Genomic DNA, 24638 nt, shown 5'->3' with positions numbered 1-24638 from the left:
TGACAAAACAGAACTGAAAACAGCTCATGCTGCGCCAATCACTGCCTCCGCTCCGGTCTGGGTTTTTTTTTTTACACTCACTCTCTCCCTCTCTGTATCTCTCTCACACACACACTTTAATCAACATTGTTTTTAAGGATGAGCGAGTACACCACTATCTGTATCTGTTCAACCATCTAAATTATCTGTCCTCGGAGTGGGCGTGGTTTAACCGGAAGTGGGTGTGGTTTACATCAATACGTTATTTTATGTCTGATCAGAAGTTGCCATGTGTATTGTTTATTTGAAAACCATTTACAGAGCAGCCTCAGAGTTGAGATTAAATGTTTTTGATCACAATAGTAAAGGAACTATTACAGAACAAGTTTTTCAATAAAATCAGAACATTAATATTTAAGTGCATAGATTAAGAGAGAGAGAGAAGAAAAGATCTTTTCTATAGCGCCTCTCAAGATAAAAATCACAGGGCGCTTCACAAAAACAAAACATGTAAAATAGAAAAAATCATTTAGAAAATGTTTAAAATATATTTAAAATGTGCAAAAAATAGACAATTGTGATTAAAAATGTAAAGAAAGAGAGAGAGTGAATAGGAAAGAGGGAGTGGATCCTCCAAAGGAAGAGGAGAGAGAGAGGGGGGAAAAAGAACCCCTACTGGAGCGGAAGCAGTGGCTGACGCAGCACGAGCCGTTTTCAGCTCTGTCTTGTCAAATGCACCACGTACGTTACGAAAAAAATAACTTTAAATAACTTTAAAGTAACTTTAAAAAGAAGCAAACTGAAGAAACATAGGGAGTACTGAAGAAACGTGAACAGTGAAGCAAGCACAGAGAGATCCGTTACTGTCTGTGTGTGTGCATAGATGAACCGGACACGGACTGAGCAGAGCTCCCGGCTGCAGTTTTGTGTGTAGGAAGGGGCGGGCTCTCTATTTTACTGGCCAATCTGTTTAATCAAAATAAAAAGTTGTGTCTGGTTCTAGTCTTTCATATTTCCTAGTTCCTACTGCATGAGTTCAGATGTATTAATACATGCAATTAAATAGTAATGTTCTGATTTTATTGAAAAACTTGTTTTGTAATAATTCCTTTACTATTGTGATCAAAATATTTTATTTAAACTCTGAGGCTGCTCTGTAAATAGTTTTCAAATAAACAATATGCATAGCAACTTCTGATCAATCCATATCAATATCAGGCTTAAAAATAATGTATTGATGTAAACCACACCCACTTCCGGTTAAACTACACCCACTTCCGGGTTAGGCCACGCCCACTCCGAGTACAGATATAGGTGATTTAGGTGGTTGAACAGATACAGATACAGACAGTGGTGTACTCACTCATCCCTAATTAAATACTTTGAATATTTACAAATGGGCATTTTACCATGGTGTAATTCTATTATTACATTTGAAGAAATCCAAACACTTGCTGATTATGGATCAAAATAAACCATCATATAACATTTACAAGGTGAACATACTTGGATATCTGATTCCTTCTTGTATCTATACTTTAGACCTCCAACATCCTCATAACTGGACCAGGAAAAGGATCCAGCCATTTGTGAAAACAACGTTGTCTGTGCAAGATCCAGTTTCCTGCTTGCTCCAAAGTCTCCAATGTAAAGTTTATTGTTGATATCTGTACAAAAAAGAAAAAAAAGGTAATTTACTAATTCAAACATTGAACCGTAAAATCATTCAAACTAACATTTTGATCTTTTACATTTATAAGTAAAAATAACAGGATAGTTTTGCCATGACATTTCTTTTACCAAACAAGATGTTTTCAGGCTTCAAATCTCTGTGCAAAATTCCATGCGAGTGCAGTTCCTCAAGTCCCAGCAATAACTCTTGGCAGATCTGTAGTCTTCGCTGCTCTGTCAAGTTTTGTCTCTCAGGAAAATCTTTATTTTCAATCAGTTCCATGAGATTATATTCGCAGAGATGGGAGACGAAGTAGGCAAAATATGTGTCTTCCAACACAGTAAGGGGCTGCAACAGATGTTCAGTTTGTAACTTTTCTGAACAAAGAAAATTTGCTATTTCCAATTCCTTTTCACAAACGTGTTTAGCAACTCGTTTAACTGCCACAAGGCAGTTGTGAAAGACTCCTGGAAACACTTCTGCTGCATTGCATCCATTTGCAATCTTCTGTTTTTGGTTGAATACAAGGCCATCAATTTTCACCACACCAGGCTCAGAGTCAAAAATTTCGAGAAATCTCCTCCAACGGGATTCCTTAAAAATTAAAGAAACAATCGAACAATAGAAAAACATGAGAATATGAAAAGCATACAATTGTTTAAACATAATAGGATTTTTTTTCTTTGTATAGACATGGAGGCAAAAAACCTCCACATAGCTTCACCTTCTTTTCCATGTGCTCACTACAAGGAGACACAGAGGTTTTCTAAAAAAAAAAAGAAGAAGAAAAAAGACATTTACAGTATGAAATTAAAATATGTAAGTTTTATTTTACTCATTGATAAGCTTTAGAAAGCATTTTAAGTGTTTCAATGTATTTAATAAATACATTTATACCAGTTTCCAAAACACATTTACAATATCACTAATGTTAAGAGATGACAATGGTGTAATCCTTGAGACTAATGGCATATAATAAAACATGCAATGGATAAAAACAATGGATGTAAATAAAAATATAAATACCTGTCGCCATGAGCAGTTAGAGTCTCCATAGTCATAAACAACTTCTTCTCCTGCTAGTATTTCTTTGATTGCAAATGCACACAGGTGGGGTCTTTTCTGCTCATCCAGTACCTTTGGACCAAAAAGGAACAGACAGAAATGAATTAGTCAGCATATTGTTTGAAATGTTTTTACATAACACTTCTGTGTTTCTTACTATTTTCACTTTGCTGTTTGGCTTGATGTGATCGTCATTCATGAATCGTCCAAGTCTTGCCGTATATTTACTGCCATCAACACTGCAAATCAGGACTTCTTACTTACAGTTATTGATGAACTTGTTCTAGTTCTAGTTAGGAGGTTCGTGTAATTGTACTTACCAAAAAGTTTCTCCTTGGAAGCAGTAGAAAAACAAAAATGCTGCATCCACGTCTGAGTAACGTTTATACAGGGCCTCTCCTTCCAACCCAGTGATATGTTTTCCAACATACTCCAGCAAGAATTCTCCTGGATCAATATTTTTAGTGGCAATAACACCATAACCTGAAAAATATGATGAGAGTAGCAGTGATCTTTGCATTTAAGAACTGACAAGAATGCAGATATGTACATATACTTCCCACAGTGTGTCTTTAAACTACTCAAACTTTACAAGTTATACACATAATATGAACAGAAAATCTTATTCTTAAAGAGCAAATTGCAAGTAAAGCCCCCTTCAGACAGGCCATGAAAAACGGAAATGTTCCAGACTCTGTCCGTAAGACCTTTGTGTCTGAATACAAACATCTGGATAACGTGTCCCGGAATTTATCCGGACGAAGCCCCTAGTAACAGGTCCGGACTTGTTACGGACAAGGTGGCTGCTTCAGACTGGTGAGGTAGAGTTCCGGACAGGGAGGAGGGGGAGGAGGAGGGGACCGGGGGACGCTGTGCACACCTGGATAGCTCGCTGCTGTATAACATGCGGCGAACCCGGCGAACCATGGCACCTCGTCTGTGGAAAGCCAAAACCACCGAAATACTCCACTTTCCCAACGTCTAGTTAAGAGATGGCGACATTTTGGCCTTCCATACAAGCCTCCTACGGTACCGTCTAGACGCGCAACGGAGCGCATCACACCGCTTCCGTGATTCCTTTTAACCATTGAGCTTCATCATCCAGGTCTCTTATGCGTCTTCGTGTGCACAGAATTATGCTTAACATAAGTCCAATCAGTGAGAGGAATTCTATCTCTTCCATGTTTGACTGAATGGCTTTGTTTGGGTAAATGACGCATGTGCGCCCGCTGCACTATGCCCCCCCCCCCCCCCCCCCCCCCCCCCCCAGACATCTGGAACTTTTCCCTGCTGTGTGAATGCAGCCGAAAGGACAAGTTCCGGTACAAAAGTGGTGTGTCTGAAAGCACAGTTCCGGTTAAAAACCGGATTGAATTGTCCACAAATGTTCCAGAATGTCTATCTGAAAAGGGCTTTAGAGACGCCCATGAACCACTGTTCAGAGAAACATAGGAGAAACTTGTTTAAAAAAATGTTTTACCCATACATTAATTATTTAAGCATTGAGTCATTTATGTAAGGAACGCTGACGTCGTTAGGTCCGTTTTAGGAGGGCTTCAGGAATTGACTTCAAGGGGGCACTTCTCCTCTTGCCATCCATCTTCAAGGAGAAGATAGAAGATTTCATCATCCTTGGACAGGTAAATGCATGATGCCATGCATAGCCTTTGGCCACAAGTTCCATTCTCTGTGTTTTGTTGGCATGGAGCTGAATTCAGCTGCGATTCAGCATCACAGCTAAGCTAATGTAGGGGACACACTGCTGTTAATCCACAGTGCTGCTGTGCTCTTGGGTTTTGTCTGGTGTTTATATAGACAGAAAGACAGACGGATGGACGGTCCTTCCTTTCTTTCGCTCTCTCTCTCTCTCTCTCTCTCTCTCTCACTCTCTCTCTCACTCACTCTCTCACTCACTCTCTCTCACTCTCTCCCTCTCCCTCTCCCTCCCTCCCTTCCATCATTCATTCATTTATTTATTTATTTATTTATTGTCCCCTTAGGGAAATTCTTCTTCACAGGCACTGTCAGGGGTGATTGCTTTTGCCCCTGAATATTATGTCAAACTTTAGCAGGTTGTCAACACTGGGTCTGATTGAGGGCCTTCTGGAGAGAGGCCCAAGCAAGACGCGCCCCGAGGAGCGTCTTGCCACATGTCAACAATGGGTCTGACTGAGGGCCTCCAGGAGAGAAGCCCAAGCAAGACACGCCCTGAGGAGCTTCTTGCCACATGTCAGCACTCGGTCTGACTGAGTGCCTCCAGGAGAGAGGCCAAAGCAAGATGCGCCCCGAGGAGCGTCTTGACACATGTCAACACTGGGTCCGACAGAGGGCCTCCATGAGAGAGGCCCAAGCAAGACGCGCCCCGAGGAGTGTCTTGCCACATGTCAACACTGGGTCTGACTGAGCGCGTCCAGGAGAGAGGCCCAAGCAAGACGCGCCCCGAGGAGCGTCTTGCCAAGTGTCAACACTGGGTCTGACTTAGCGCCTCCAGGAGAGAGGCCCAAGCAAGATGCGCCCCGAGGAGCGTCTTGCCACGTGTCACCACTGGGTCTGACTGAGCTCCTCCAGGAGACAGGCCCAAACAAGACGCGCCCGGAGGAGCGTTTTGCCACATGTCAACACTGGGTCTGACAGAGGGCCTCAAGGAGAGAGGCCCAAGCAAGACGTGCCCCGAGGAGCGTCTTGCCACATGTCAACACTGTGTGTGACTGAGAACCTCCAGGAGAGAGGCCCAAGCAAGACGCGCCCCGAGGAGCGTCTTGCCACATGTCAACACTGGGTCTGACTGAGCGCCTCCAGGAGAGAGGCCCAAGCAAGATGTGCCCCGAGGAGCGTCCTGCCACATGTCACCACTGGGTCTGACTGAGCGCCTCCAGGAGAGAGGCCCAAGCAAGAAGCGCCCCGAGGAGCGTCTTGCCACGTGTCAACACTAGGTCTGATTGAGGGCCTTCTGGAGAGAGGCCCAAGCAAAACGCGCCCCGAGGAGCGTCTTGCCACATGTCAACACTGGGTCTGACAGAGGGCATCCAGGAGAGAGGCCCAAGCAATACGCGCCCCGAGGAGCGTCTTGCCACATGTCACCACTGGGTCTGACTGAGCGCCTCCAGGAGAGAGGCCCAAGCAAGAAGCGCCCCGAGGAGCGTCTTGCCATGTGTCAACACTGGGTCTGACAGAGGGCCTCCATGAGAGAGGCCCAAGCAAGACGCGCCCCGAGGAGTGTCTTGCCACATGTCAACACTGGGTCTGACTGCGCGCCTCCAGGAGAGAGGCCCAAGCAAGACGCGCCCCGAGGAGCGTCTTGCCACGTGTCAACACTGGGTCTGACTTAGCGCCTCCAGGAGAAAGGCCCAAGCAAGATGCGCCCCGAGGAGCGTCTTGCCACGTGTCACCACTGGGTCTGACTGAGCTCCTCCAGGAGACAGGCCCAAGCAAGACGCGCCCCGAGGAGCGTCTTGCCACGTGTCACCACTGGGTCTGATTGAGCACCTCCAGGAGAGAGGCCCCAGCAAGACGCGCCCTGAGGAGCATCTTACCTCATGTCAGCACTCGGTCTGACTGAGCGCCTCCAGGAGAGAGGCCCAAGCAAGACGCGCCCGGAGGAGCGTCTTGCCACATGTCACCACTGGGTCTGACTGAGCACCTCCAGGAGAGAGGCCCAAGCAAGAAGCGCCCTGAGGAGCGTCTTGCCATGTGTCAACACTGGGTCTGACAGAGGGCCTCCATGAGAGAGGCCCAAGCAAGACGCGCCCCGAGGAGCGTCTTGCCACGTGTCAACACTGGGTCTGACTTAACGCCTCCAGGAGAGAGGCCCAAGCAAGATGCGCCCCGAGGAGCATCTTGCCACGTGTCACCACTGGGTCTGACTGAGCTCCTCCAGGAGACAGGCCCAAGCAAGACGCGCCCCGAGGAGCGTCTTGCCACGTGTCACCACTGGGTCTGATTGAGCACCTCCAGGAGAGAGGCCCCAGCAAGACGCGCCCTGAGGAGCATCTTACCTCATGTCAGCACTCGGTCTGACTGAGTGCTCCAGGAGAGAGGCCCGAGGAGCGTCTTGCCACATGTCACCTCTGGGTCTGACTGAGCGCCTCCAGGAGAGAGGCCCAAGCAAGAAACGCCCGAGGAGCGTTTTGACACATGTCAACACTGGGTCTGGCTGAGCGCCTCCAGGAGAGAGGTCTAAGCAACACGCGCCCCGAGGAGCGTCTTGCCACATGTCAACACTGGGTCTGACTGAGTGCCTCCATGAGAGAAGCCCCAGCAAGACGCGCCCCGAGGAGCGTCTTGTCACATGTCACTACTCGGTCTGACTGAGCGCCTCCAGGAGGTAGGCCCAAGCAAGACGTGCCCCGAGGAGCGTCTTGTCACATGTCAACAATGGGTCTGACTGAGGGCCTCCATGTGAGAAGCCCAAGCAAGACGCGCCCCGAGGAGAGTCTTGCCACATGTCAACACTGGGTCTGACAGAGGGCATCCAGGAGAGAGGCCAGAGCAATACGCGCCCCGAGGAGCGTCTTGCCACATGTCAACAATGGGTCTGACTGAGGGCCTCCAGGAGAGAAGCCCAAGGAAGACGCGCCCCGAGGAGCTTCTTGCCACATGTCAGCACTCGGTCTGACTGAGCGCCTCCAGGAGAGAGGCCAAAGCAAGATGTGCCCCGAGGAGCGTCTTGACACATGTCAACACTGGGTCTGACAGAGGGCCTCCATGAGAGAGGCCCAAGCAAGATGCGCCCCAAGGAGTGTCTTGCCACATGTCAACGCTGGGTCTGACTGAGCGCCTCCAGGAGAGAAGCCCCAGCAAGACGTGCCCCGAGGAGCGTCTTGCCACATGTCAGCACTCGGTATGACTGAGCGCCTCCAGGAGAGAGGCCCAAGCAAGATGCGCCCCGAGGAGCATCTTGCCACATGTCAACACTGGGTTTGACAGAGGGCCTCCAGGAGAGAGGCCCAAGCAAGACGCACCCCGAGGAGTGTCTTGCCACATGTCACCTCTGGGTCTGACTGAGCGCCTCCAGGAGAGAGGCCCAAGAAAGACGCGCCCCGAGGAGCGTCTTGTCACATGTCAACACTGGGTCTGATTGAGCGCCTCCAGGAGAGAAGCCCCAGCAAGACGTGCCCCGAGGAGCGTCTTGCCACATGTCAGCACTCGGTCTGACTGAGCGCCTCCAGGAGAGAGGCCCAAGCAAGATGCGCCCGGAGGAGCGTCTTGCCACATGTCAACAATGGGTCTGAGTGAGGGCCTCCAGGAGAGAAGCCCAAGCAAGATGCGCCCCGAGGAGCGTCTTGCCACATGTCAGCACTCGGTCTGACTGAGCGCCTCCAGGAGAGAGGGCCAAGCAAGACGCGCCCCGAGGAGCGTCTTGCCACATGTCAACGAAGGGTCTGACTGAGGGCCCCCAGGAGAGAAGCCCAAGCAAGAAGCGCCCCGAGGAGCGTCTTGCCACATGTCAGCACTAGGTCTGACTGAGCGCCTCCAGGAGAGAGGCCCAAGCAAGACGCGCCCCGAGGAGCGTCTTGCCACATGTCAACACTGGGTCTGACTGAGCGCCTCCAGGAGAGAGGCCCAAGCAAGAAACGCCCGAGGAGCGTCTTGACACATGTCAACACTGGGTCTGACTGATCGCCTCCCCAGGAGAGAGGCCCAAGCAAGACGCGCCCCGAGGAGCGTCCTGCCACATGTCAACACTGGGTCTGACTGAGCGCCTCCAGGTGAGAGGCCCAAGCAAGACGCGCCCGGAGGAGCGTCTTACCACATGTCAACACTGGGTCTGACTGAGCGCCTCCAGGAGAGAGGCCCAAGCAAGACGCGCTCCGAGGAGCGTCTTGCCACATGACAACAATGGGTCTGACTGAGAGCCTCCAGGAGAGAAGCCCAAGCAAGATGCGCCCCGAGGAGCGTCTTGCCACATGTCAGCACTCGGTCTGACTGAGCGCCTCCAGGAGAGAGGCCCAAGCAAGACGCGCCCCGAGGAGCGTCTAGCCACATGTCAGCACTCGGTCTGACTGAGCGCCTCCAGGAGAGAGGCCCAAGCAAGACGCGCCCCGAGGAGCGTCTTGCCACATGACAACAATGGGTCTGACTGAGAGCCTCCAGGAGAAAAGCCCAAGCAAGATGCGCCCCGAGGAGCGTCTTGTCACATGTCAACACTGGGTCTGACTGAGCGCCTCCGGGAGAGAGGCCCAAGCAAGAAACGCCCGAGGAGCGTCTTGACACATGTCAACACTGGGTCTGACTGATCGCCTCCCCAGGAGAGAGGCACAAGCAAGATGCGCCCTGAGGAGCGTCTTGCCACATGTCAACACTGGGTCTGACTGAGTGCCTCCATGAGAGAAGCCCCAGCAAGACGCGCCCCGGGGAGCGTCTTGCCACATGTCAGCACTCGGTCTGACTGAGCGCCTCCAGGAGAGAGGCCCAAGCAAGACGCGCCCCAAGGAGCGTCTTGCCACATGTCAACACTGGGTCTGACTGAGCGCCTCCAGGAGAGAGGCCCAAGCAAGACGCGCCCGGAGGAGCGTTTTGCCACATGTCAACACTGGGTCTGACAGAGGGCCTCAAGGAGAGAGGCCCAAGCAAGATGCGCCCCGAGGAGCATCTTGCCACATGTCAACAATGGGTCTGACTGAGGGCCTCCAGGAGAGAAGCCCAAGCAAGAAGCGCCCCGAGGAGCGTCTTGCCACATGTCAGCACTCGGGCTTACTGAGCGCCTCCAGGAGAGAGGCCCAAATAAGACGCGCCCCGAGGAGCGTCTTGCCACATGTCAACAATGGGTCTGACTGAGGGCCTCCAGGAGAGAAGCCCAAGCAAGACGCGCCCCGAGGAGCGTCTTGCCACATGTGAACACTGGGTCTGACTGAGCGCCTCCAGGAGAGAGGCACAAGCAAGACGCGCCCCGAGGAGCATCTTGCCACATGTCAACACTGGGTCTGACTGAGCGCCCCCAGGAGAGAGGCCCAAGCAAGACGCGCCCCGAGGAGCGTCTTGTCACATGTCACTACTCGGTCTGACTGAGTGCCTCCAGGAGAGAGGCCCAAGCAAGACGTGCCCCGAGGAGCGTCTTGCCACATGTCAACAATGGGTCTGACTGAGGGCCTCCAGGAGAGAAGCCCAAGCAAGAAGCGCCCCAGGGAGCGTCTTGCCACATGTCAACACTGGGTCTGACTGAGCGCCTCCAGGAGAGAGGCCCAAGCAAGACGCGCCCCGAGGAGCGTCTTGTCACATGTCAACACTGGGTCTGACTGAGCGCCTCCAGGAGAGAAGCCCCAGCAAGACGTGCCCCGAGGAGCGTCTTGCCACATGTCAGCACTCGGTATGACTGAGCGCATCCAGGAGAGAGGCCCAAGCAAGATGCGCCCCGAGGAGCATCTTGCCACATGTCAACACTGGGTTTGACAGAGGGCCTCCAGGAGAGAGGCCCAAGCAAGACGCGCCCCGAGGAGCGTCTTGCCACATGTCACCTCTGGGTCTGACTGAGCGCCTCCAGGAGAGAGGCCCAAGAAAGACGTGCCCCGAGGAGCGTCTTGTCACATGTCAACACTGGGTCTGACTGAGCGCCTCCAGGAGAGAAGCCCCAGCAAGACGTGCCCCGAGGAGCGTCTTGCCACATGTCAGCACTCGGTCTGACTGAGCGTCTCCAGGAGAGAGGCCCAAGCAAGACGCGCCCCGAGGAGCGTCTTGCCACATGTCAGCACTAGGTCTGACTGAGCGCCTCCAGGAGAGAGGCCCAAGCAAGACGCGCCCCGAGGAGCGTCTTGCCACATGTCAACACTGGGTCTGACTGAGCGCCTCCAGTAGAGAGGCCCAAGCAAGAAACGCCCGAGGAGAGTCTTGACACATGTCAACACTGGGTCTGACTGATTGCCTCCCCAGGAGAGAGGCCCAAGCAAGACGCGCCCCGAGGAGCGTCTTGCCACATGTCAACACTGGGTCTGGCTGAGCGCCTCCAGGAGAGAGGCCCAAGCAAGACGCGCCCCGAGGAGCGTCTTGCCACATGACAACAATGGGTCTGACTGAGAGCCTCCAGGAGAGAAGCCCAAGCAAGATGCGCCCCGAGGAGCGTCTTGCCACATGTCAGCACTCGGTCTGACTGAGCGCCTCCAGGAGAGAGGCCCAAGCAAGACGCGCCCCGAGGAGCGTCTTGCCACATGTCAGCACTCGGTCTGACTGAGCGCCTCCAGGAGAGAGGCCCAAGCAAGACGCGCCCCGAGGAGCGTCTTGCCACATGACAACAATGGGTCTGACTGACAGCCTCCAAGAGAAAAGCCCAAGCAAGATGCGCCCCGAGGAGCGTCTTGCCACATGTCAACAATGGGTCTGACTGAGGGCCTAGAGGAGAGAAGTCCAAGCAAGACGCGCCCCAAGGAGCGTCTTGCCACATGTCAGCACTCGGTCTGACTGAGCGCCTCCAGGAGAGAGGCCCAAGCAAGACGCGCCCCGAGTAGCGTCTTGTCACATGTCAACACTGGGTCTGACTGAGCGCCTCCGGGAGAGAAGCCCAAGCAAGAAACCCCCGAGGAGCGTCTTGACACATGTCAACACTTGGTCTGACTGAGTGCCTCCATGAGAGAAGCCCCAGCAAGACGCGCCCCGGGGAGCGTCTTGCCACATGTCAGCACTCGGTCTGACTGAGCGCCTCCAGGATAGAGGCCCAAGCAAGATGCGCCCCGAGGAGCATCTTGCCACATGTCAACAATGGGTCTGACTGAGGGCCTCCAGGAGAGAAGCCCAAGCAAGAAGCGCCACGAGGAGCGTCTTGCCACATGTCAGCACTCGGTCTTACTGAGCGCCTCCAGGAGAGAGGCCCAAGCAAGATGCGCCCCGAGGAGCATCTTGCCACATGTCAACAATGGGTCTGACAGAGGGCCTCAAGGAGAGAGGCCCAAGCAAGATGCGCCCCGAGGAGCATCTTGCCACATGTCAACAATGGGTCTGACTGATGGCCTCCAGGAGAGAAGCCCAAGCAAGAAGCGCCACGAGGAGCGTCTTGCCACATGTCAGCACTCGGTCTTACTGAGCGCCTCCAGGAGAGAGGCCCAAATAAGACGCGCCCCGAGTAGCGTCTTGCCACATGTCAACAATGGGTCTGACTGAGGGCCTCCAGCAGAGAAGCCCAAGCAAGACGCGCCCCGAGGAGCGTCTTTTCAGATGTCAGAACTCGGTCTGACTGAGCGCCTCCAGGAGAGAGGCCCAAGCAAGACGTGCCCCGAGGAGCGTCTTGCCACATGTCAACAATGGGTCTGACTGAGCGCCTCCAGGAGAGAGGCCCAAGCAAGACGCGCCCCGAGGAGCGTCTTGCCACATGTGAACACTGGGTCTGAATGAGCGCCTCCAGGAGAGATGCCCAAGCAAGACGCGCCCCGAGGTGCGTCTTGCCACATGTCAGCACTAGGTCTGACTGAGCGCCTCCAGGAGAGAGGCCCAAGCAAGACGTGCCCCGAGGAGCGTCTTGCCACATGTCAACAATGGGTCTGACTGAGCGCCTCCAGGAGAGAGGACCAAGCAAGACGCGCCCCGAGGAGCGTCTTGCCACATGTGAACACTGGGTCTGAATGAGCGCCTCCAGGAGAGAGGCCCAAGCAAGACGCGCCCCGAGGAGCATCTTGCCACATGTCAACACTGGGTCTGACTGAGGGCCTCCAGCAGAGAAGCCCAAGCAAGACGCGCCCCGAGGAGCGTCTTTTCAGATGTCAGAACTCGGTCTGACTGAGCGCCTCCAGGAGAGAGGCCCAAGCAAGACGTGCCCCGAGGAGCGTCTTGCCACATGTCAACAATGGGTCTGACTGAGCGCCTCCAGGAGAGAGGCCCAAGCAAGACGCGCCCCGAGGAGCGTCTTGCCACATGTGAACACTGGGTCTGAATGAGCGCCTCCAGGAGAGAGGCCCAAGCAAGACGCGCCCCGAGGAGCGTCTTGTCACATGTCACTACTCGGTCTGACTGAGTGCCTCCAGGAGAGAGGCCCAAGCAAGACGTGCCCCGAGGAGCGTCTTGCCACATGTCAACAATGGGTCTGACTGAGGGCCTCCCGGAGAGAAGCCCAAGCAAGAAGTGCCCCGGGGAGCGTCTTGCCACATGTCAACACTGGGTCTGACTGAGCGCCTCCAGGAGAGAGGCCCAAGCAAGACACGCCCCGAGGAGCGTCTTGACACATGTCAACAGTGGGTCTGACTGAGTGCCTCCATGAGAGAAGCCCAAGCAAGACGCGCCCCGAGGAGAGTCTTGCCACATGTCAACACTGGGTCTGACAGAGGGCATCCAGGAGAGAGGCCCAAGCAATACGCGCCCCGAGGAGCGTCTTGCCACATGTCACCACTGGGTCTGACTGAGCACCTCCAGGAGAGAGGCCCAAGCAAGAAGCGCCCCGAGGAGCGTCTTGCCACGTGTCAACACTGGGTCTGATTGAGGGCCTTCTGGAGAGAGGCCCAAGCAAGACGCGCCCCGAGGAGCGTCTTGCCACATGTCAACAATGGGTCTGACTGAGGGCCTCCAGGAGAGAAGCCCAAGCAAGACGCGCCGCGAGGAGCTTCTTGCCACATGTCAGCACTCGGTCTGACTGAGCGCCTCCAGGAGAGAGGGCCAAGCAAGACGCGCCCCGAGGAGCGTCTTGCCACATGTCAACACTGGGTCTGACTGAGCGCCTCCAGGAGAGAGGCCCAAGCAAGATGTGCCCCGAGGAGCATCTTGCCACATGTCAACGAAGGGTCTGACTGAGGGCCTCCAGGAGAGAAGCCCAAGCAAAACGCGCTCGAGGAGTGTCTTGCCACATTTCAGCACTAGGTCTGACTGAGCGCCTCCAGGAGAGAGGCCCAAGCAAGACGCGCCCCGAGGAGCGTCTTGCCACATGTCAACACTGGGTCTGACTGAGTGCCTCCATGAGAGAAGCCCCAGCAAGACGCACCCCGGGGAGCGTCTTGCCACATGTCAGCACTCGGTCTGACTGAGCGCCTCCAGGAGAGAGGCCCAAGCAAGACGCGCCCCAAGGAGCGTCTTGCCACATGTCAACACTGGGTCTGACTGAGCGCCTCCAGGAGAGAGGCCCAAGCAAGACGCGCCCGGAGGAGCGTTTTGCCACATGTCAACACTGGGTCTGACAGAGGGCCTCAAGGAGAGAGGCCCAAGCAAGATGCGCCCCGAGGAGCATCTTGCCACATGTCAACAATGGGTCTGACTGAGGGCCTCCAGGAGAGAAGCCCAAGCAAGAAGCGCCCCGAGGAGCGTCATGCCACATGTCAGCACTCGGTCTTACTGAGCGCCTCCAGGAGAGAGGCCCAAATAAGACGCGCCCCGAGGAGCGTCTTGCCACATGTCAACAATGGGTCTGACTGAGGGCCTCCAGGAGAGAAGCCCAAGCAAGACGCGCCCCGAGGAGCGTCTTGCCACATGTGAACACTGGGTCTGACTGAGCACCTCCAGGAGAGAGGCACAAGCAAGACGCGCCCCGAGGAGCATCTTGCCACATGTCAACACTGGGTCTGACTGAGCGCCCCAAGGAGAGAGGCCCAAGCAAGACGCGCCCCGAGGAGCGTCTTGTCACATGTCACTACTCGGTCTGACTGAGTGCCTCCAGGAGAGAGGCCCAAGCAAGACGTGCCCCGAGGAGCGTCTTGCCACATGTCAACAATGGGTCTGACTGAGGGCCTCCAGGAGAGAAGCCCAAGCAAGAAGCGCCCCAGGGAGCGTCTTGCCACATTTCAACACTGGGTCTGACTGAGCGCCTCCAGGAGAGAGGCCCAAGCAAGACGCGCCCCGAGGAGCGTCTTGTCACATGTCAACACTGGGTCTGACTGAGCGCCTCCAGGAGAGAAGCCCCAGCAAGACGTGCCCCGAGGAGCGTCTTGCCACATGTCAGCACTCGGTGTGACTGAGCGCATCCAGGAGAGAGGCCCAAGCAAGATGCGCCCCGAGGAGCATCTTGCCACATGTCAACACTGGGTTTGACAGAGGGCCTCCATGAGAGAGGCCCAAGCAAGATGCGCCCCGAGGAGCGTCTTGCCACATGTCACCTCTGGGTCTGACTGAGCGCCTCCAGGAGCGAGGCCCAAGAAAGACGCGCCCCGAGGAGCGTCTTGTCACATGTCAACACTGGGTCTGACTGAGCGCCTCCAGGAGAGAAGCCCCAGCAAGACGTGCCCCGAGGAGCGTCTTGCCACATGTCAGCACTCGGTCTGACTGAGCGCCTCCAGGAGAGAGGCCCAAGCAAGACGCGCCCCGAGGAGCGTCTTGCCACATGTCAGCACTAGGTCTGACTGAGCGCCTCCAGGAGAGAGGCCCAAGCAAGACGCGCCCCGAGGAGCATCTTGCCACATGTCAACACTGGGTCTGACTGAGCGCCCCCAGGAGAGAGGCCCAAGCAAGACGCGCCCCGAGGAGCGTCTTGTCACATGTCACTACTCGGTCTGACTGAGTGCCTCCAGGAGAGAGGCCCAAGCAAGACGTGCCCCGAGGAGCGTCTTGCCACATGTCAACAATGGGTCTGACTGAGGGCCTCCAGGAGAGAAGCCCGAGCAAGAGGCGCCCCAGGGAGCGTCTTGCCACATGTCAACACTGGGTCTGACTGAGCGCCTCCAGGAGAGAGGCCCAAGCAAGACGCGCCCCGAGGAGCGTCTTGTCACATGTCAACACTGGGTCTGACTGAGCGCCTCCAGGAGAGAAGCCCCAGCAAGACGTGCCCCGAGGAGCGTCTTGCCACATGTCAGCACTCGGTATGACTGAGCGCATCCAGGAGAGAGGCCCAAGCAAGATGCGCCCCGAGGAGCATCTTGCCACATGTCAACACTGGGTTTGACAGAGGGCCTCCAGGAGAGAGGCCCAAGCAAGACGCGCCCCGAGGAGCGTCTTGCCACATGTCACCTCTGGGTCTGACTGAGCGCCTCCAGGAGAGAGGCCCAAGAAAGACGCGCCCCGAGGAGCGTCTTGTCACATGTCAACACTGGGTCTGACTGAGCGCCTCCAGGAGAGAAGCCCCAGCAAGACGTGCCCCGAGGAGCGTCTTGCCACATGTCAGCACTCGGTCTGACTGAGCGCCTCCAGGAGAGAGGCCCAAGCAAGACGCGCCCCGAGGAGCGTCTTGCCACATGTCAGCACTAGGTCTGACTGAGCGCCTCCAGGAGAGAGGCCCAAGCAAGACGCGCCCCGAGGAGCGTCTTGCCACATGTCAACACTGGGTCTGACTGAGCGCCTCCAGTAGAGAGGCCCAAGCAAGAAACGCCCGAGGAGAGTCTTGACACATGTCAACACTGGGTCTGACTGATTGCCTCCCCAGGAGAGAGGCCCAAGCAAGACGCGCCCCGAGGAGCGTCTTGCCACATGTCAACACTGGGTCTGACTGAGCGCCTCCAGGTGAGAGGCCCAAGCAAGACGCGCCCGGAGGACCGTCTTGCCACATGTCAACACTGGGTCTGGCTGAGCGCCTCCAGGAGAGAGGCCCAAGCAAGACGCGCCCCGAGGAGCGTCTTGCCACATGACAACAATGGGTCTGACTGAGAGCCTCCAGGAGAGAAGCCCAAGCAAGATGCGCCCCGAGGAGCGTCTTGCCACATGTCAGCACTCGGTCTGACTGAGCGCCTCCAGGAGAGAGGCCCAAGCAAGACGCGCCCCGAGGAGCGTCTTGCCACATGTCAGCACTCGGTCTGACTGAGCGCCTCCAGGAGAGAGGCCCAAGCAAGACGTGCCCCGAGGAGCGTCTTGCCACATGACAACAATGGGTCTGACTGACAGCCTCCAGGAGAAAAGCCCAAGCAAGATGCGCCGCGAGGAGCGTCTTGCCACATGTCAACAATGGGTCTGACTGAGGGCCTAGAGGAGAGAAGTCCAAGCAAGACGCGCCCCAAGGAGCGTCTTGCCACATGTCAGCACTCGGTCTGACTGAGCGCCTCCAGGAGAGAGGCCCAAGCAAGACGCGCCCCGAGTAGCGTCTTGTCACATGTCAACACTGGGTCTGACTGAGCGCCTCCGGGAGAGAAGCCCAAGCAAGAAACCCCCGAGGAGCGTCTTGACACATGGCAACACTTGGTCTGACTGAGTGCCTCCATGAGAGAAGCCCCAGCAAGACGCGCCCCGGGGAGCGTCTTGCCACATGTCAGCACTCGGTCTGACTGAGCGCCTCCAGGAGAGAGGCCCAAGCAAGACGCGCCCCAAGGAGCGTCTTGCCACATGTCAACACTGGGTCTGACTGAGCGCCTCCAGGAGAGAGGCCCAAGCAAGACGCACCCGGAGGAGCGTTTTGCCACATGTCAACACTGGGTCTGACAGAGGGCCTCAAGGAGAGAGGCCCAAGCAAGATGCGCCCCGAGGAGCATCTTGCCACATGTCAACAATGGGTCTGACTGAGGGCCTCCAGGAGAGAAGCCCAAGCAATACGCGCCCCGAGGAGCGTCTTGCCACATGTCAGCACTCGGTCTTACTGAGCGCCTCCAGGAGAGAGGCCCAAATAAGACGCGCCCCGAGTAGCGTCTTGCCACATGTCAACAATGGGTCTGAATGAGGGCCTCCAGCAGAGAAGCCCAAGCAAGACGCGCCCCGAGGAGCGTCTTTTCAGATGTCAGAACTCGGTCTGACTGAGCGCCTCCAGGAGAGAGGCCCAAGCAAGACGTGCCCCGAGGAGCGTCTTGCCACATGTCAACAATGGGTCTGACTGAGCGCCTCCAGGAGAGAGGCCCAAGCAAGACGCGCCCCGAGGAGCGTCTTGCCACATGTGAACACTGGGTCTGAATGAGCGCCTCCAGGAGAGATGCCCAAGCAAGACGCGCCCCGAGGTGCGTCTTGCCACATGTCAGCACTAGGTCTGACTGAGCGCCTCCAGGAGAGAGGCCCAAGCAAGACGTGCCCCGAGGAGCGTCTTGCCACATGTCAACAATGGGTCTGACTGAGCGCCTCCAGGAGAGAGGACCAAGCAAGACGCGCCCCGAGGAGCGTCTTGCCACATGTGAACACTGGGTCTGAATGAGCGCCTCCAGGAGAGAGGCCCAAGCAAGACGCGCCCCGAGGAGCATCTTGCCACATGTCAACACTGGGTCTGACTGAGGGCCTCCAGCAGAGAAGCCCAAGCAAGACGCGCCCCGAGGAGCGTCTTTTCAGATGTCAGAACTCGGTCTGACTGAGCGCCTCCAGGAGAGAGGCCCAAGCAAGACGTGCCCCGAGGAGCGTCTTGCCACATGTCAACAATGGGTCTGACTGAGCGCCTCCAGGAGAGAGGCCCAAGCAAGACGCGCCCCGAGGAGCGTCTTGCCACATGTGAACACTGGGTCTGAATGAGCGCCTCCAGGAGAGAGGCCCAAGCAAGACGCGCCCCGAGGAGCGTCTTGTCACATGTCACTACTCGGTCTGACTGAGTGCCTTCAGGAGAGAGGGCCAAGCAAGACGCGCCCCGAGGAGCGTCTTGCCACATGTCAACGAAGGGTCTGACTGAGGGCCCCCAGGAGAGAAGCCCAAGCAAGAAGCGCCCCGAGGAGCGTCTTGCCACATGTCAGCACTAGGTCTGACTGAGCGCCTCCAGGAGAGAGGCCCAAGCAAGACGCGCCCCGAGGAGCGTCTTGCCACATGTCAACACTGGGTCTGACTGAGCGCCTCCAGGAGAGAGGCCCAAGCAAGAAACGCCCGAGGAGCGTCTTGACACATGTCAACACTGGGTCTGACTGATCGCCTCCCCAGGAGAGAGGCCCAAGCAAGACGCGCCCCGAGGAGCGTCCTGCCACATTTCAACACTGGGTCTGACTGAGCGCCTCCAGGTGAGAGGCCCAAGCAAGACGCGCCCGGAGGAGCGTCTTACCACATGTCAACACTGGGTCTGACTGAGCGCCTCCAGGAGAGAGGCCCAAGCAAGACGCGCTCCGAGGAGCGTCTTGCCACATGACAACAATGGGTCTGACTGAGAGCCTCCAGGAGAGAAGCCCAAGCAAGATGCGGCCCGAGGAGCGTCTTGCCACATGTCAGCACTCGGTCTGACTGAGCGCCTCCAGGAGAGAGGCCCAAGCAAGACGCGCCCCGAGGAGCGTCTAGCCACATGTCAGCACTCGGTCTGACTGAGCGCCTCCAGGAGAGAGGCCCAAGCAAGACGCGCCCCGAGGAGCGTCTTGCCACATGACAACAATGGGTCTGACTGAGAGCCTCCAGGAGAAAAGCCCAAGCAAGATGCGCCCCGAGGAGCGTCTTGTCACATGTCAACACTGGGTCTGATTGAGCGCCTCCGGGAGAGAGGCCCAAGCAAGAAACGCCCGAGGAGCGTCTTGACACATGTCAACACTGGGTCTGACTGATCGCCTCCCCAGGAGAGAGGCACAAGCAAGACGCGCCCTGAGGAGCGTCTTGCCACATGTCAACACTGGGTCTGACTGAGTGCCTCCATGAGAGAAGCCCCAGCAAGACGCGCCCCGGGGAGCGTCTTGCCACATGTCAGCACTCGGTCTGACTGAGCGCCTCCAGGAGAGAGGCCCAAGCAAGACGCGCCCCAAGGAGCGTCTTGCCACATGTCAACACTGGGTCTGACTGAGCGCCTCCAGGAGAGAGGCCCAAGCAAGACGCGCCCGGAGGAGCGTTTTGCCACATGTCAACACTGGGTCTGACAGAGGGCCTCAAGGAGAGAGGCCCAAGCAAGATGCGCCCCGAGGAGCATCTTGCCACATGTCAACAATGGGTCTGACTGAGGGCCTCCAGGAGAGAAGCCCAAGCAAGAAGCGCCCCGAGGAGCGTCTTGCCACATGTCAGCACTCGGGCTTACTGAGCGCCTCCAGGAGAGAGGCCCAAATAAGACGCGCCCCGAGGAGCGTCTTGCCACATGTCAACAATGGGTCTGACTGAGGGCCTCCAGGAGAGAAGCCCAAGCAAGACGCGCCCCGAGGAGCCTCTTGCCACATGTGAACACTGGGTCTGACTGAGCGCCTCCAGGAGAGAGGCACAAGCAAGACGCGCCCCGAGGAGCATCTTGCCACATGTCAACAATGGGTCTGACTGAGCGCCCCCAGGAGAGAGGCCCAAGCAAGACGCGCCCCGAGGAGCGTCTTGTCACATGTCACTACTCGGTCTGACTGAGTGCCTCCAGGAGAGAGGCCCAAGCAAGACGTGCCCCGAGGAGCGTCTTGCCACATGTCAACAATGGGTCTGACTGAGGGCCTCCAGGAGAGAAGCCCAAGCAAGAAGCGCCCCAGGGAGCGTCTTGCCACATGTCAACACTGGGTCTGACTGAGCGCCTCCAGGAGAGAGGCCCAAGCAAGACGCGCCCCGAGGAGCGTCTTGTCACATGTCAACACTGGGTCTGACTGAGCGCCTCCAGGAGAGAAGCCCCAGCAAGACGTGCCCCGAGGAGCGTCTTGCCACATGTCAGCACTCGGTATGACTGAGCGCATCCAGGAGAGAGGCCCAAGCAAGATGCGCCCCGAGGAGCATCTTGCCACATGTCAACACTGGGTTTGACAGAGGGCCTCCAGGAGAGAGGCCCAAGCAAGACGCGCCCCGAGGAGCGTCTTGCCACATGTCACCTCTGGGTCTGACTGAGCGCCTCCAGGAGAGAGGCCCAAGAAAGACGCGCCCCGAGGAGCGTCTTGTCACATGTCAACACTGGGTCTGACTGAGCGCCTCCAGGAGAGAAGCCCCAGCAAGACGTGCCCCGAGGAGCGTCTTGCCACATTTCAGCACTCGGTCTGACTGAGCGTCTCCAGGAGAGAGGCCCAAGCAAGACGCGCCCCGAGGAGCGTCTTGCCACATGTCAGCACTGGGTCTGACTGAGCGCCTCCAGGAGAGAGGCCCAAGCAAGACGCGCCCCGAGGAGCGTCTTGCCACATGTCAACACTGGGTCTGACTGAGCGCCTCCAGTAGAGAGGCCCAAGCAAGAAACGCCCGAGGAGAGTCTTGACACATGTCAACACTGGGTCTGACTGATTGCCTCCCCAGGAGAGAGGCCCATGCAAGACGCGCCCCGAGGAGCGTCTTGCCACATGTCAACACTGGGTCTGACTGAGCGCCTCCAGGTGAGAGGCCCAAGCAAGACGCGCCCGGAGGAGCGTCTTGCCACATGTCAACACTGGGTCTGGCTGAGCGCCTCCAGGAGAGAGGCCCAAGCAAGACGCGCCCCGAGGAGCGTCTTGCCACATGACAACAATGGGTCTGACTGAGAGCCTCCAGGAGAGAAGCCCAAGCAAGATGCGCCCCGAGGAGCGTCTTGCCACATGTCAGCACTCGGTCTGACTGAGCGCCTCCAGGAGAGAGGCCCAAGCAAGACGCGCCCCGAGGAGCGTCTTGCCACATGTCAGCACTCGGTCTGACTGAGCGCCTCCAGGAGAGAGGCCCAAGCAAGACGCGCCCCGAGGAGCGTCTTGCCACATGACAACAATGGGTCTGACTGACAGCCTCCAAGAGAAAAGCCCAAGCAAGATGCGCCCCGAGGAGCGTCTTGCCACATGTCAACAATGGGTCTGACTGAGGGCCTAGAGGAGAGAAGTCCAAGCAAGACGCGCCCCAAGGAGCGTCTTGCCACATGTCAGCACTCGGTCTGACTGAGCGCCTCCAGGAGAGAGGCCCAAGCAAGACGCGCCCCGAGTAGCGTCTTGTCACATGTCAACACTGGGTCTGACTGAGCGCCTCCGGGAGAGAAGCCCAAGCAAGAAACCCCCGAGGAGCGTCTTGACACATGTCAACACTTGGTCTGACTGAGTGCCTCCATGAGAGAAGCCCCAGCAAGACGCGCCCCGGGGAGCGTCTTGCCACATGTCAGCACTCGGTCTGACTGAGCGCCTCCAGGAGAGAGGCCCAAGCAAGATGCGCCCCGAGGAGCATCTTGCCACATGTCAACAATGGGTCTGACTGAGGGCCTCCAGGAGAGAAGCCCAAGCAAGAAGCGCCACGAGGAGCGTCTTGCCACATGTCAGCACTCGGTCTTACTGAGCGCCTCCAGGAGAGAGGCCCAAGCAAGATGCGCCCCGAGGAGCATCTTGCCACATGTCAACAATGGGTCTGACAGAGGGCCTCAAGGAGAGAGGCCCAAGCAAGATGCGCCCCGAGGAGCATCTTGCCACATGTCAACAATGGGTCTGACTGAGGGCCTCCATGAGAGAAGCCCAAGCAAGAAGCGCCACGAGGAGCGTCTTGCCACATGTCAGCACTCGGTCTTACTGAGCGCCTCCAGGAGAGAGGCCCAAATAAGACGCGCCCCGAGTAGCGTCTTGCCACATGTCAACAATGGGTCTGACTGAGGGCCTCCAGCAGAGAAGCCCAAGCAAGACGCGCCCCGAGGAGCGTCTTTTCAGATGTCAGAACTCGGTCTGACTGAGCACCTCCAGGAGAGAGGCCCAAGCAAGACGCGCCCCGAGTAGCGTCTTGTCACATGTCAACACTGGGTCTGACTGAGCGCCTCCGGGAGAGAAGCCCAAGCAAGAAACCCCCGAGGAGCGTCTTGACACATGGCAACACTTGGTCTGACTGAGTGCCTCCATGAGAGAAGCCCCAGCAAGACGCGCCCCGGGGAGCGTCTTGCCACATGTCAGCACTCGGTCTGACTGAGCGCCTCCAGGAGAGAGGCCCAAGCAAGACGCGCCCCAAGGAGCGTCTTGCCACATGTCAACACTGGGTCTGACTGAGCGCCTCCAGGAGAGAGGCCCAAGCAAGACGCACCCGGAGGAGCGTTTTGCCACATGTCAACACTGGGTCTGACAGAGGGCCTCAAGGAGAGAGGCCCAAGCAAGATGCGCCCCGAGGAGCATCTTGCCACATGTCAACAATGGGTCTGACTGAGGGCCTCCAGGAGAGAAGCCCAAGCAATACGCGCCCCGAGGAGCGTCTTGCCACATGTCAGCACTCGGTCTTACTGAGCGCCTCCAGGAGAGAGGCCCAAATAAGACGCGCCCCGAGTAGCGTCTTGCCACATGTCAACAATGGGTCTGACTGAGGGCCTCCAGCAGAGAAGCCCAAGCAAGACGCGCCCCGAGGAGCGTCTTTTCAGATGTCAGAACTCGGTCTGACTGAGCGCCTCCAGGAGAGAGGCCCAAGCAAGACGTGCCCCGAGGAGCGTCTTGCCACATGTCAACAATGGGTCTGACTGAGCGCCTCCAGGAGAGAGGCCCAAGCAAGACGCGCCCCGAGGAGCGTCTTGCCACATGTGAACACTGGGTCTGAATGAGCGCCTCCAGGAGAGATGCCCAAGCAAGACGCGCCCCGAGGTGCGTCTTGCCACATGTCAGCACTAGGTCTGACTGAGCGCCTCCAGGAGAGAGGCCCAAGCAAGACGTGCCCCGAGGAGCGTCTTGCCACATGTCAACAATGGGTCTGACTGAGCGCCTCCAGGAGAGAGGACCAAGCAAGACGCGCCCCGAGGAGCGTCTTGCCACATGTGAACACTGGGTCTGAATGAGCGCCTCCAGGAGAGAGGCCCAAGCAAGACGCGCCCCGAGGAGCATCTTGCCACATGTCAACACTGGGTCTGACTGAGGGCCTCCAGCAGAGAAGCCCAAGCAAGACGCGCCCCGAGGAGCGTCTTTTCAGATGTCAGAACTCGGTCTGACTGAGCGCCTCCAGGAGAGAGGCCCAAGCAAGACGTGCCCCGAGGAGCGTCTTGCCACATGTCAACAATGGGTCTGACTGAGCGCCTCCAGGAGAGAGGCCCAAGCAAGACGCGCCCCGAGGAGCGTCTTGCCACATGTGAACACTGGGTCTGAATGAGCGCCTCCAGGAGAGAGGCCCAAGCAAGACGTGCCCCGAGGAGCGTCTTGTCACATGTCACTACTCGGTCTGACTGAGTGCCTTCAGGAGAGAGGGCCAAGCAAGACGCGCCCCGAGGAGCGTCTTGCCACATGTCAACGAAGGGTCTGACTGAGGGCCCCCAGGAGAGAAGCCCAAGCAAGAAGCGCCCCGAGGAGCGTCTTGCCACATGTCAGCACTAGGTCTGACTGAGCGCCTCCAGGAGAGAGGCCCAAGCAAGACGCGCCCCGAGGAGCGTCTTGCCACATGTCAACACTGGGTCTGACTGAGCGCCTCCAGGAGAGAGGCCCAAGCAAGAAACGCCCGAGGAGCGTCTTGACACATGTCAACACTGGGTCTGACTGATCGCCTCCCCAGGAGAGAGGCCCAAGCAAGACGCGCCCCGAGGAGCGTCCTGCCACATTTCAACACTGGGTCTGACTGAGCGCCTCCAGGTGAGAGGCCCAAGCAAGACGCGCCCGGAGGAGCGTCTTACCACATGTCAACACTGGGTCTGACTGAGCGCCTCCAGGAGAGAGGCCCAAGCAAGACGCGCTCCGAGGAGCGTCTTGCCACATGACAACAATGGGTCTGACTGAGAGCCTCCAGGAGAGAAGCCCAAGCAAGATGCGGCCCGAGGAGCGTCTTGCCACATGTCAGCACTCGGTCTGACTGAGCGCCTCCAGGAGAGAGGCCCAAGCAAGACGCGCCCCGAGGAGCGTCTAGCCACATGTCAGCACTCGGTCTGACTGAGCGCCTCCAGGAGAGAGGCCCAAGCAAGACGCGCCCCGAGGAGCGTCTTGCCACATGACAACAATGGGTCTGACTGAGAGCCTCCAGGAGAAAAGCCCAAGCAAGATGCGCCCCGAGGAGCGTCTTGTCACATGTCAACACTGGGTCTGATTGAGCGCCTCCGGGAGAGAGGCCCAAGCAAGAAACGCCCGAGGAGCGTCTTGACACATGTCAACACTGGGTCTGACTGATCGCCTCCCCAGGAGAGAGGCACAAGCAAGACGCGCCCTGAGGAGCGTCTTGCCACATGTCAACACTGGGTCTGACTGAGTGCCTCCATGAGAGAAGCCCCAGCAAGACGCGCCCCGGGGAGCGTCTTGCCACATGTCAGCACTCGGTCTGACTGAGCGCCTCCAGGAGAGAGGCCCAAGCAAGACGCGCCCCAAGGAGCGTCTTGCCACATGTCAACACTGGGTCTGACTGAGCGCCTCCAGGAGAGAGGCCCAAGCAAGACGCGCCCGGAGGAGCGTTTTGC

The 24638-nt window shown here is 57.0% G+C and overlaps 1 protein-coding gene across 1 annotated transcript in view; it reads right to left on the bottom strand.

Annotated features, from left to right (window-relative positions):
* The window catches only part of LOC107372986 (uncharacterized), a 95856-nt gene that overhangs the window by 6875 nt on the left and 64343 nt on the right, over nucleotides 1-24638 (bottom strand). The window contains exons 2-7 of the mRNA XM_070541963.1: nucleotides 3552-3697; nucleotides 3037-3049; nucleotides 2678-2788; nucleotides 2376-2417; nucleotides 1780-2245; nucleotides 1486-1646 (exon numbers count right to left, since the gene is read on the bottom strand). Of these exons, the coding sequence (XP_070398064.1) occupies nucleotides 1486-1646; nucleotides 1780-2245; nucleotides 2376-2417; nucleotides 2678-2788; nucleotides 3037-3049; nucleotides 3552-3697 (939 nt within the window). The remainder of the gene's footprint in view (nucleotides 1-1485; nucleotides 1647-1779; nucleotides 2246-2375; nucleotides 2418-2677; nucleotides 2789-3036; nucleotides 3050-3551; nucleotides 3698-24638) is intronic.

The sequence above is a fragment of the Nothobranchius furzeri genome, chromosome 2 (assembly GCF_043380555.1).
Source record: "Nothobranchius furzeri strain GRZ-AD chromosome 2, NfurGRZ-RIMD1, whole genome shotgun sequence".
In the NCBI taxonomy this organism is placed as follows: Eukaryota; Metazoa; Chordata; class Actinopteri; order Cyprinodontiformes; family Nothobranchiidae; genus Nothobranchius; species Nothobranchius furzeri.
The sequence above is the reverse complement of the archived record's forward strand: the minus strand, read 5'-3'. Positions and strand labels throughout refer to the sequence as shown.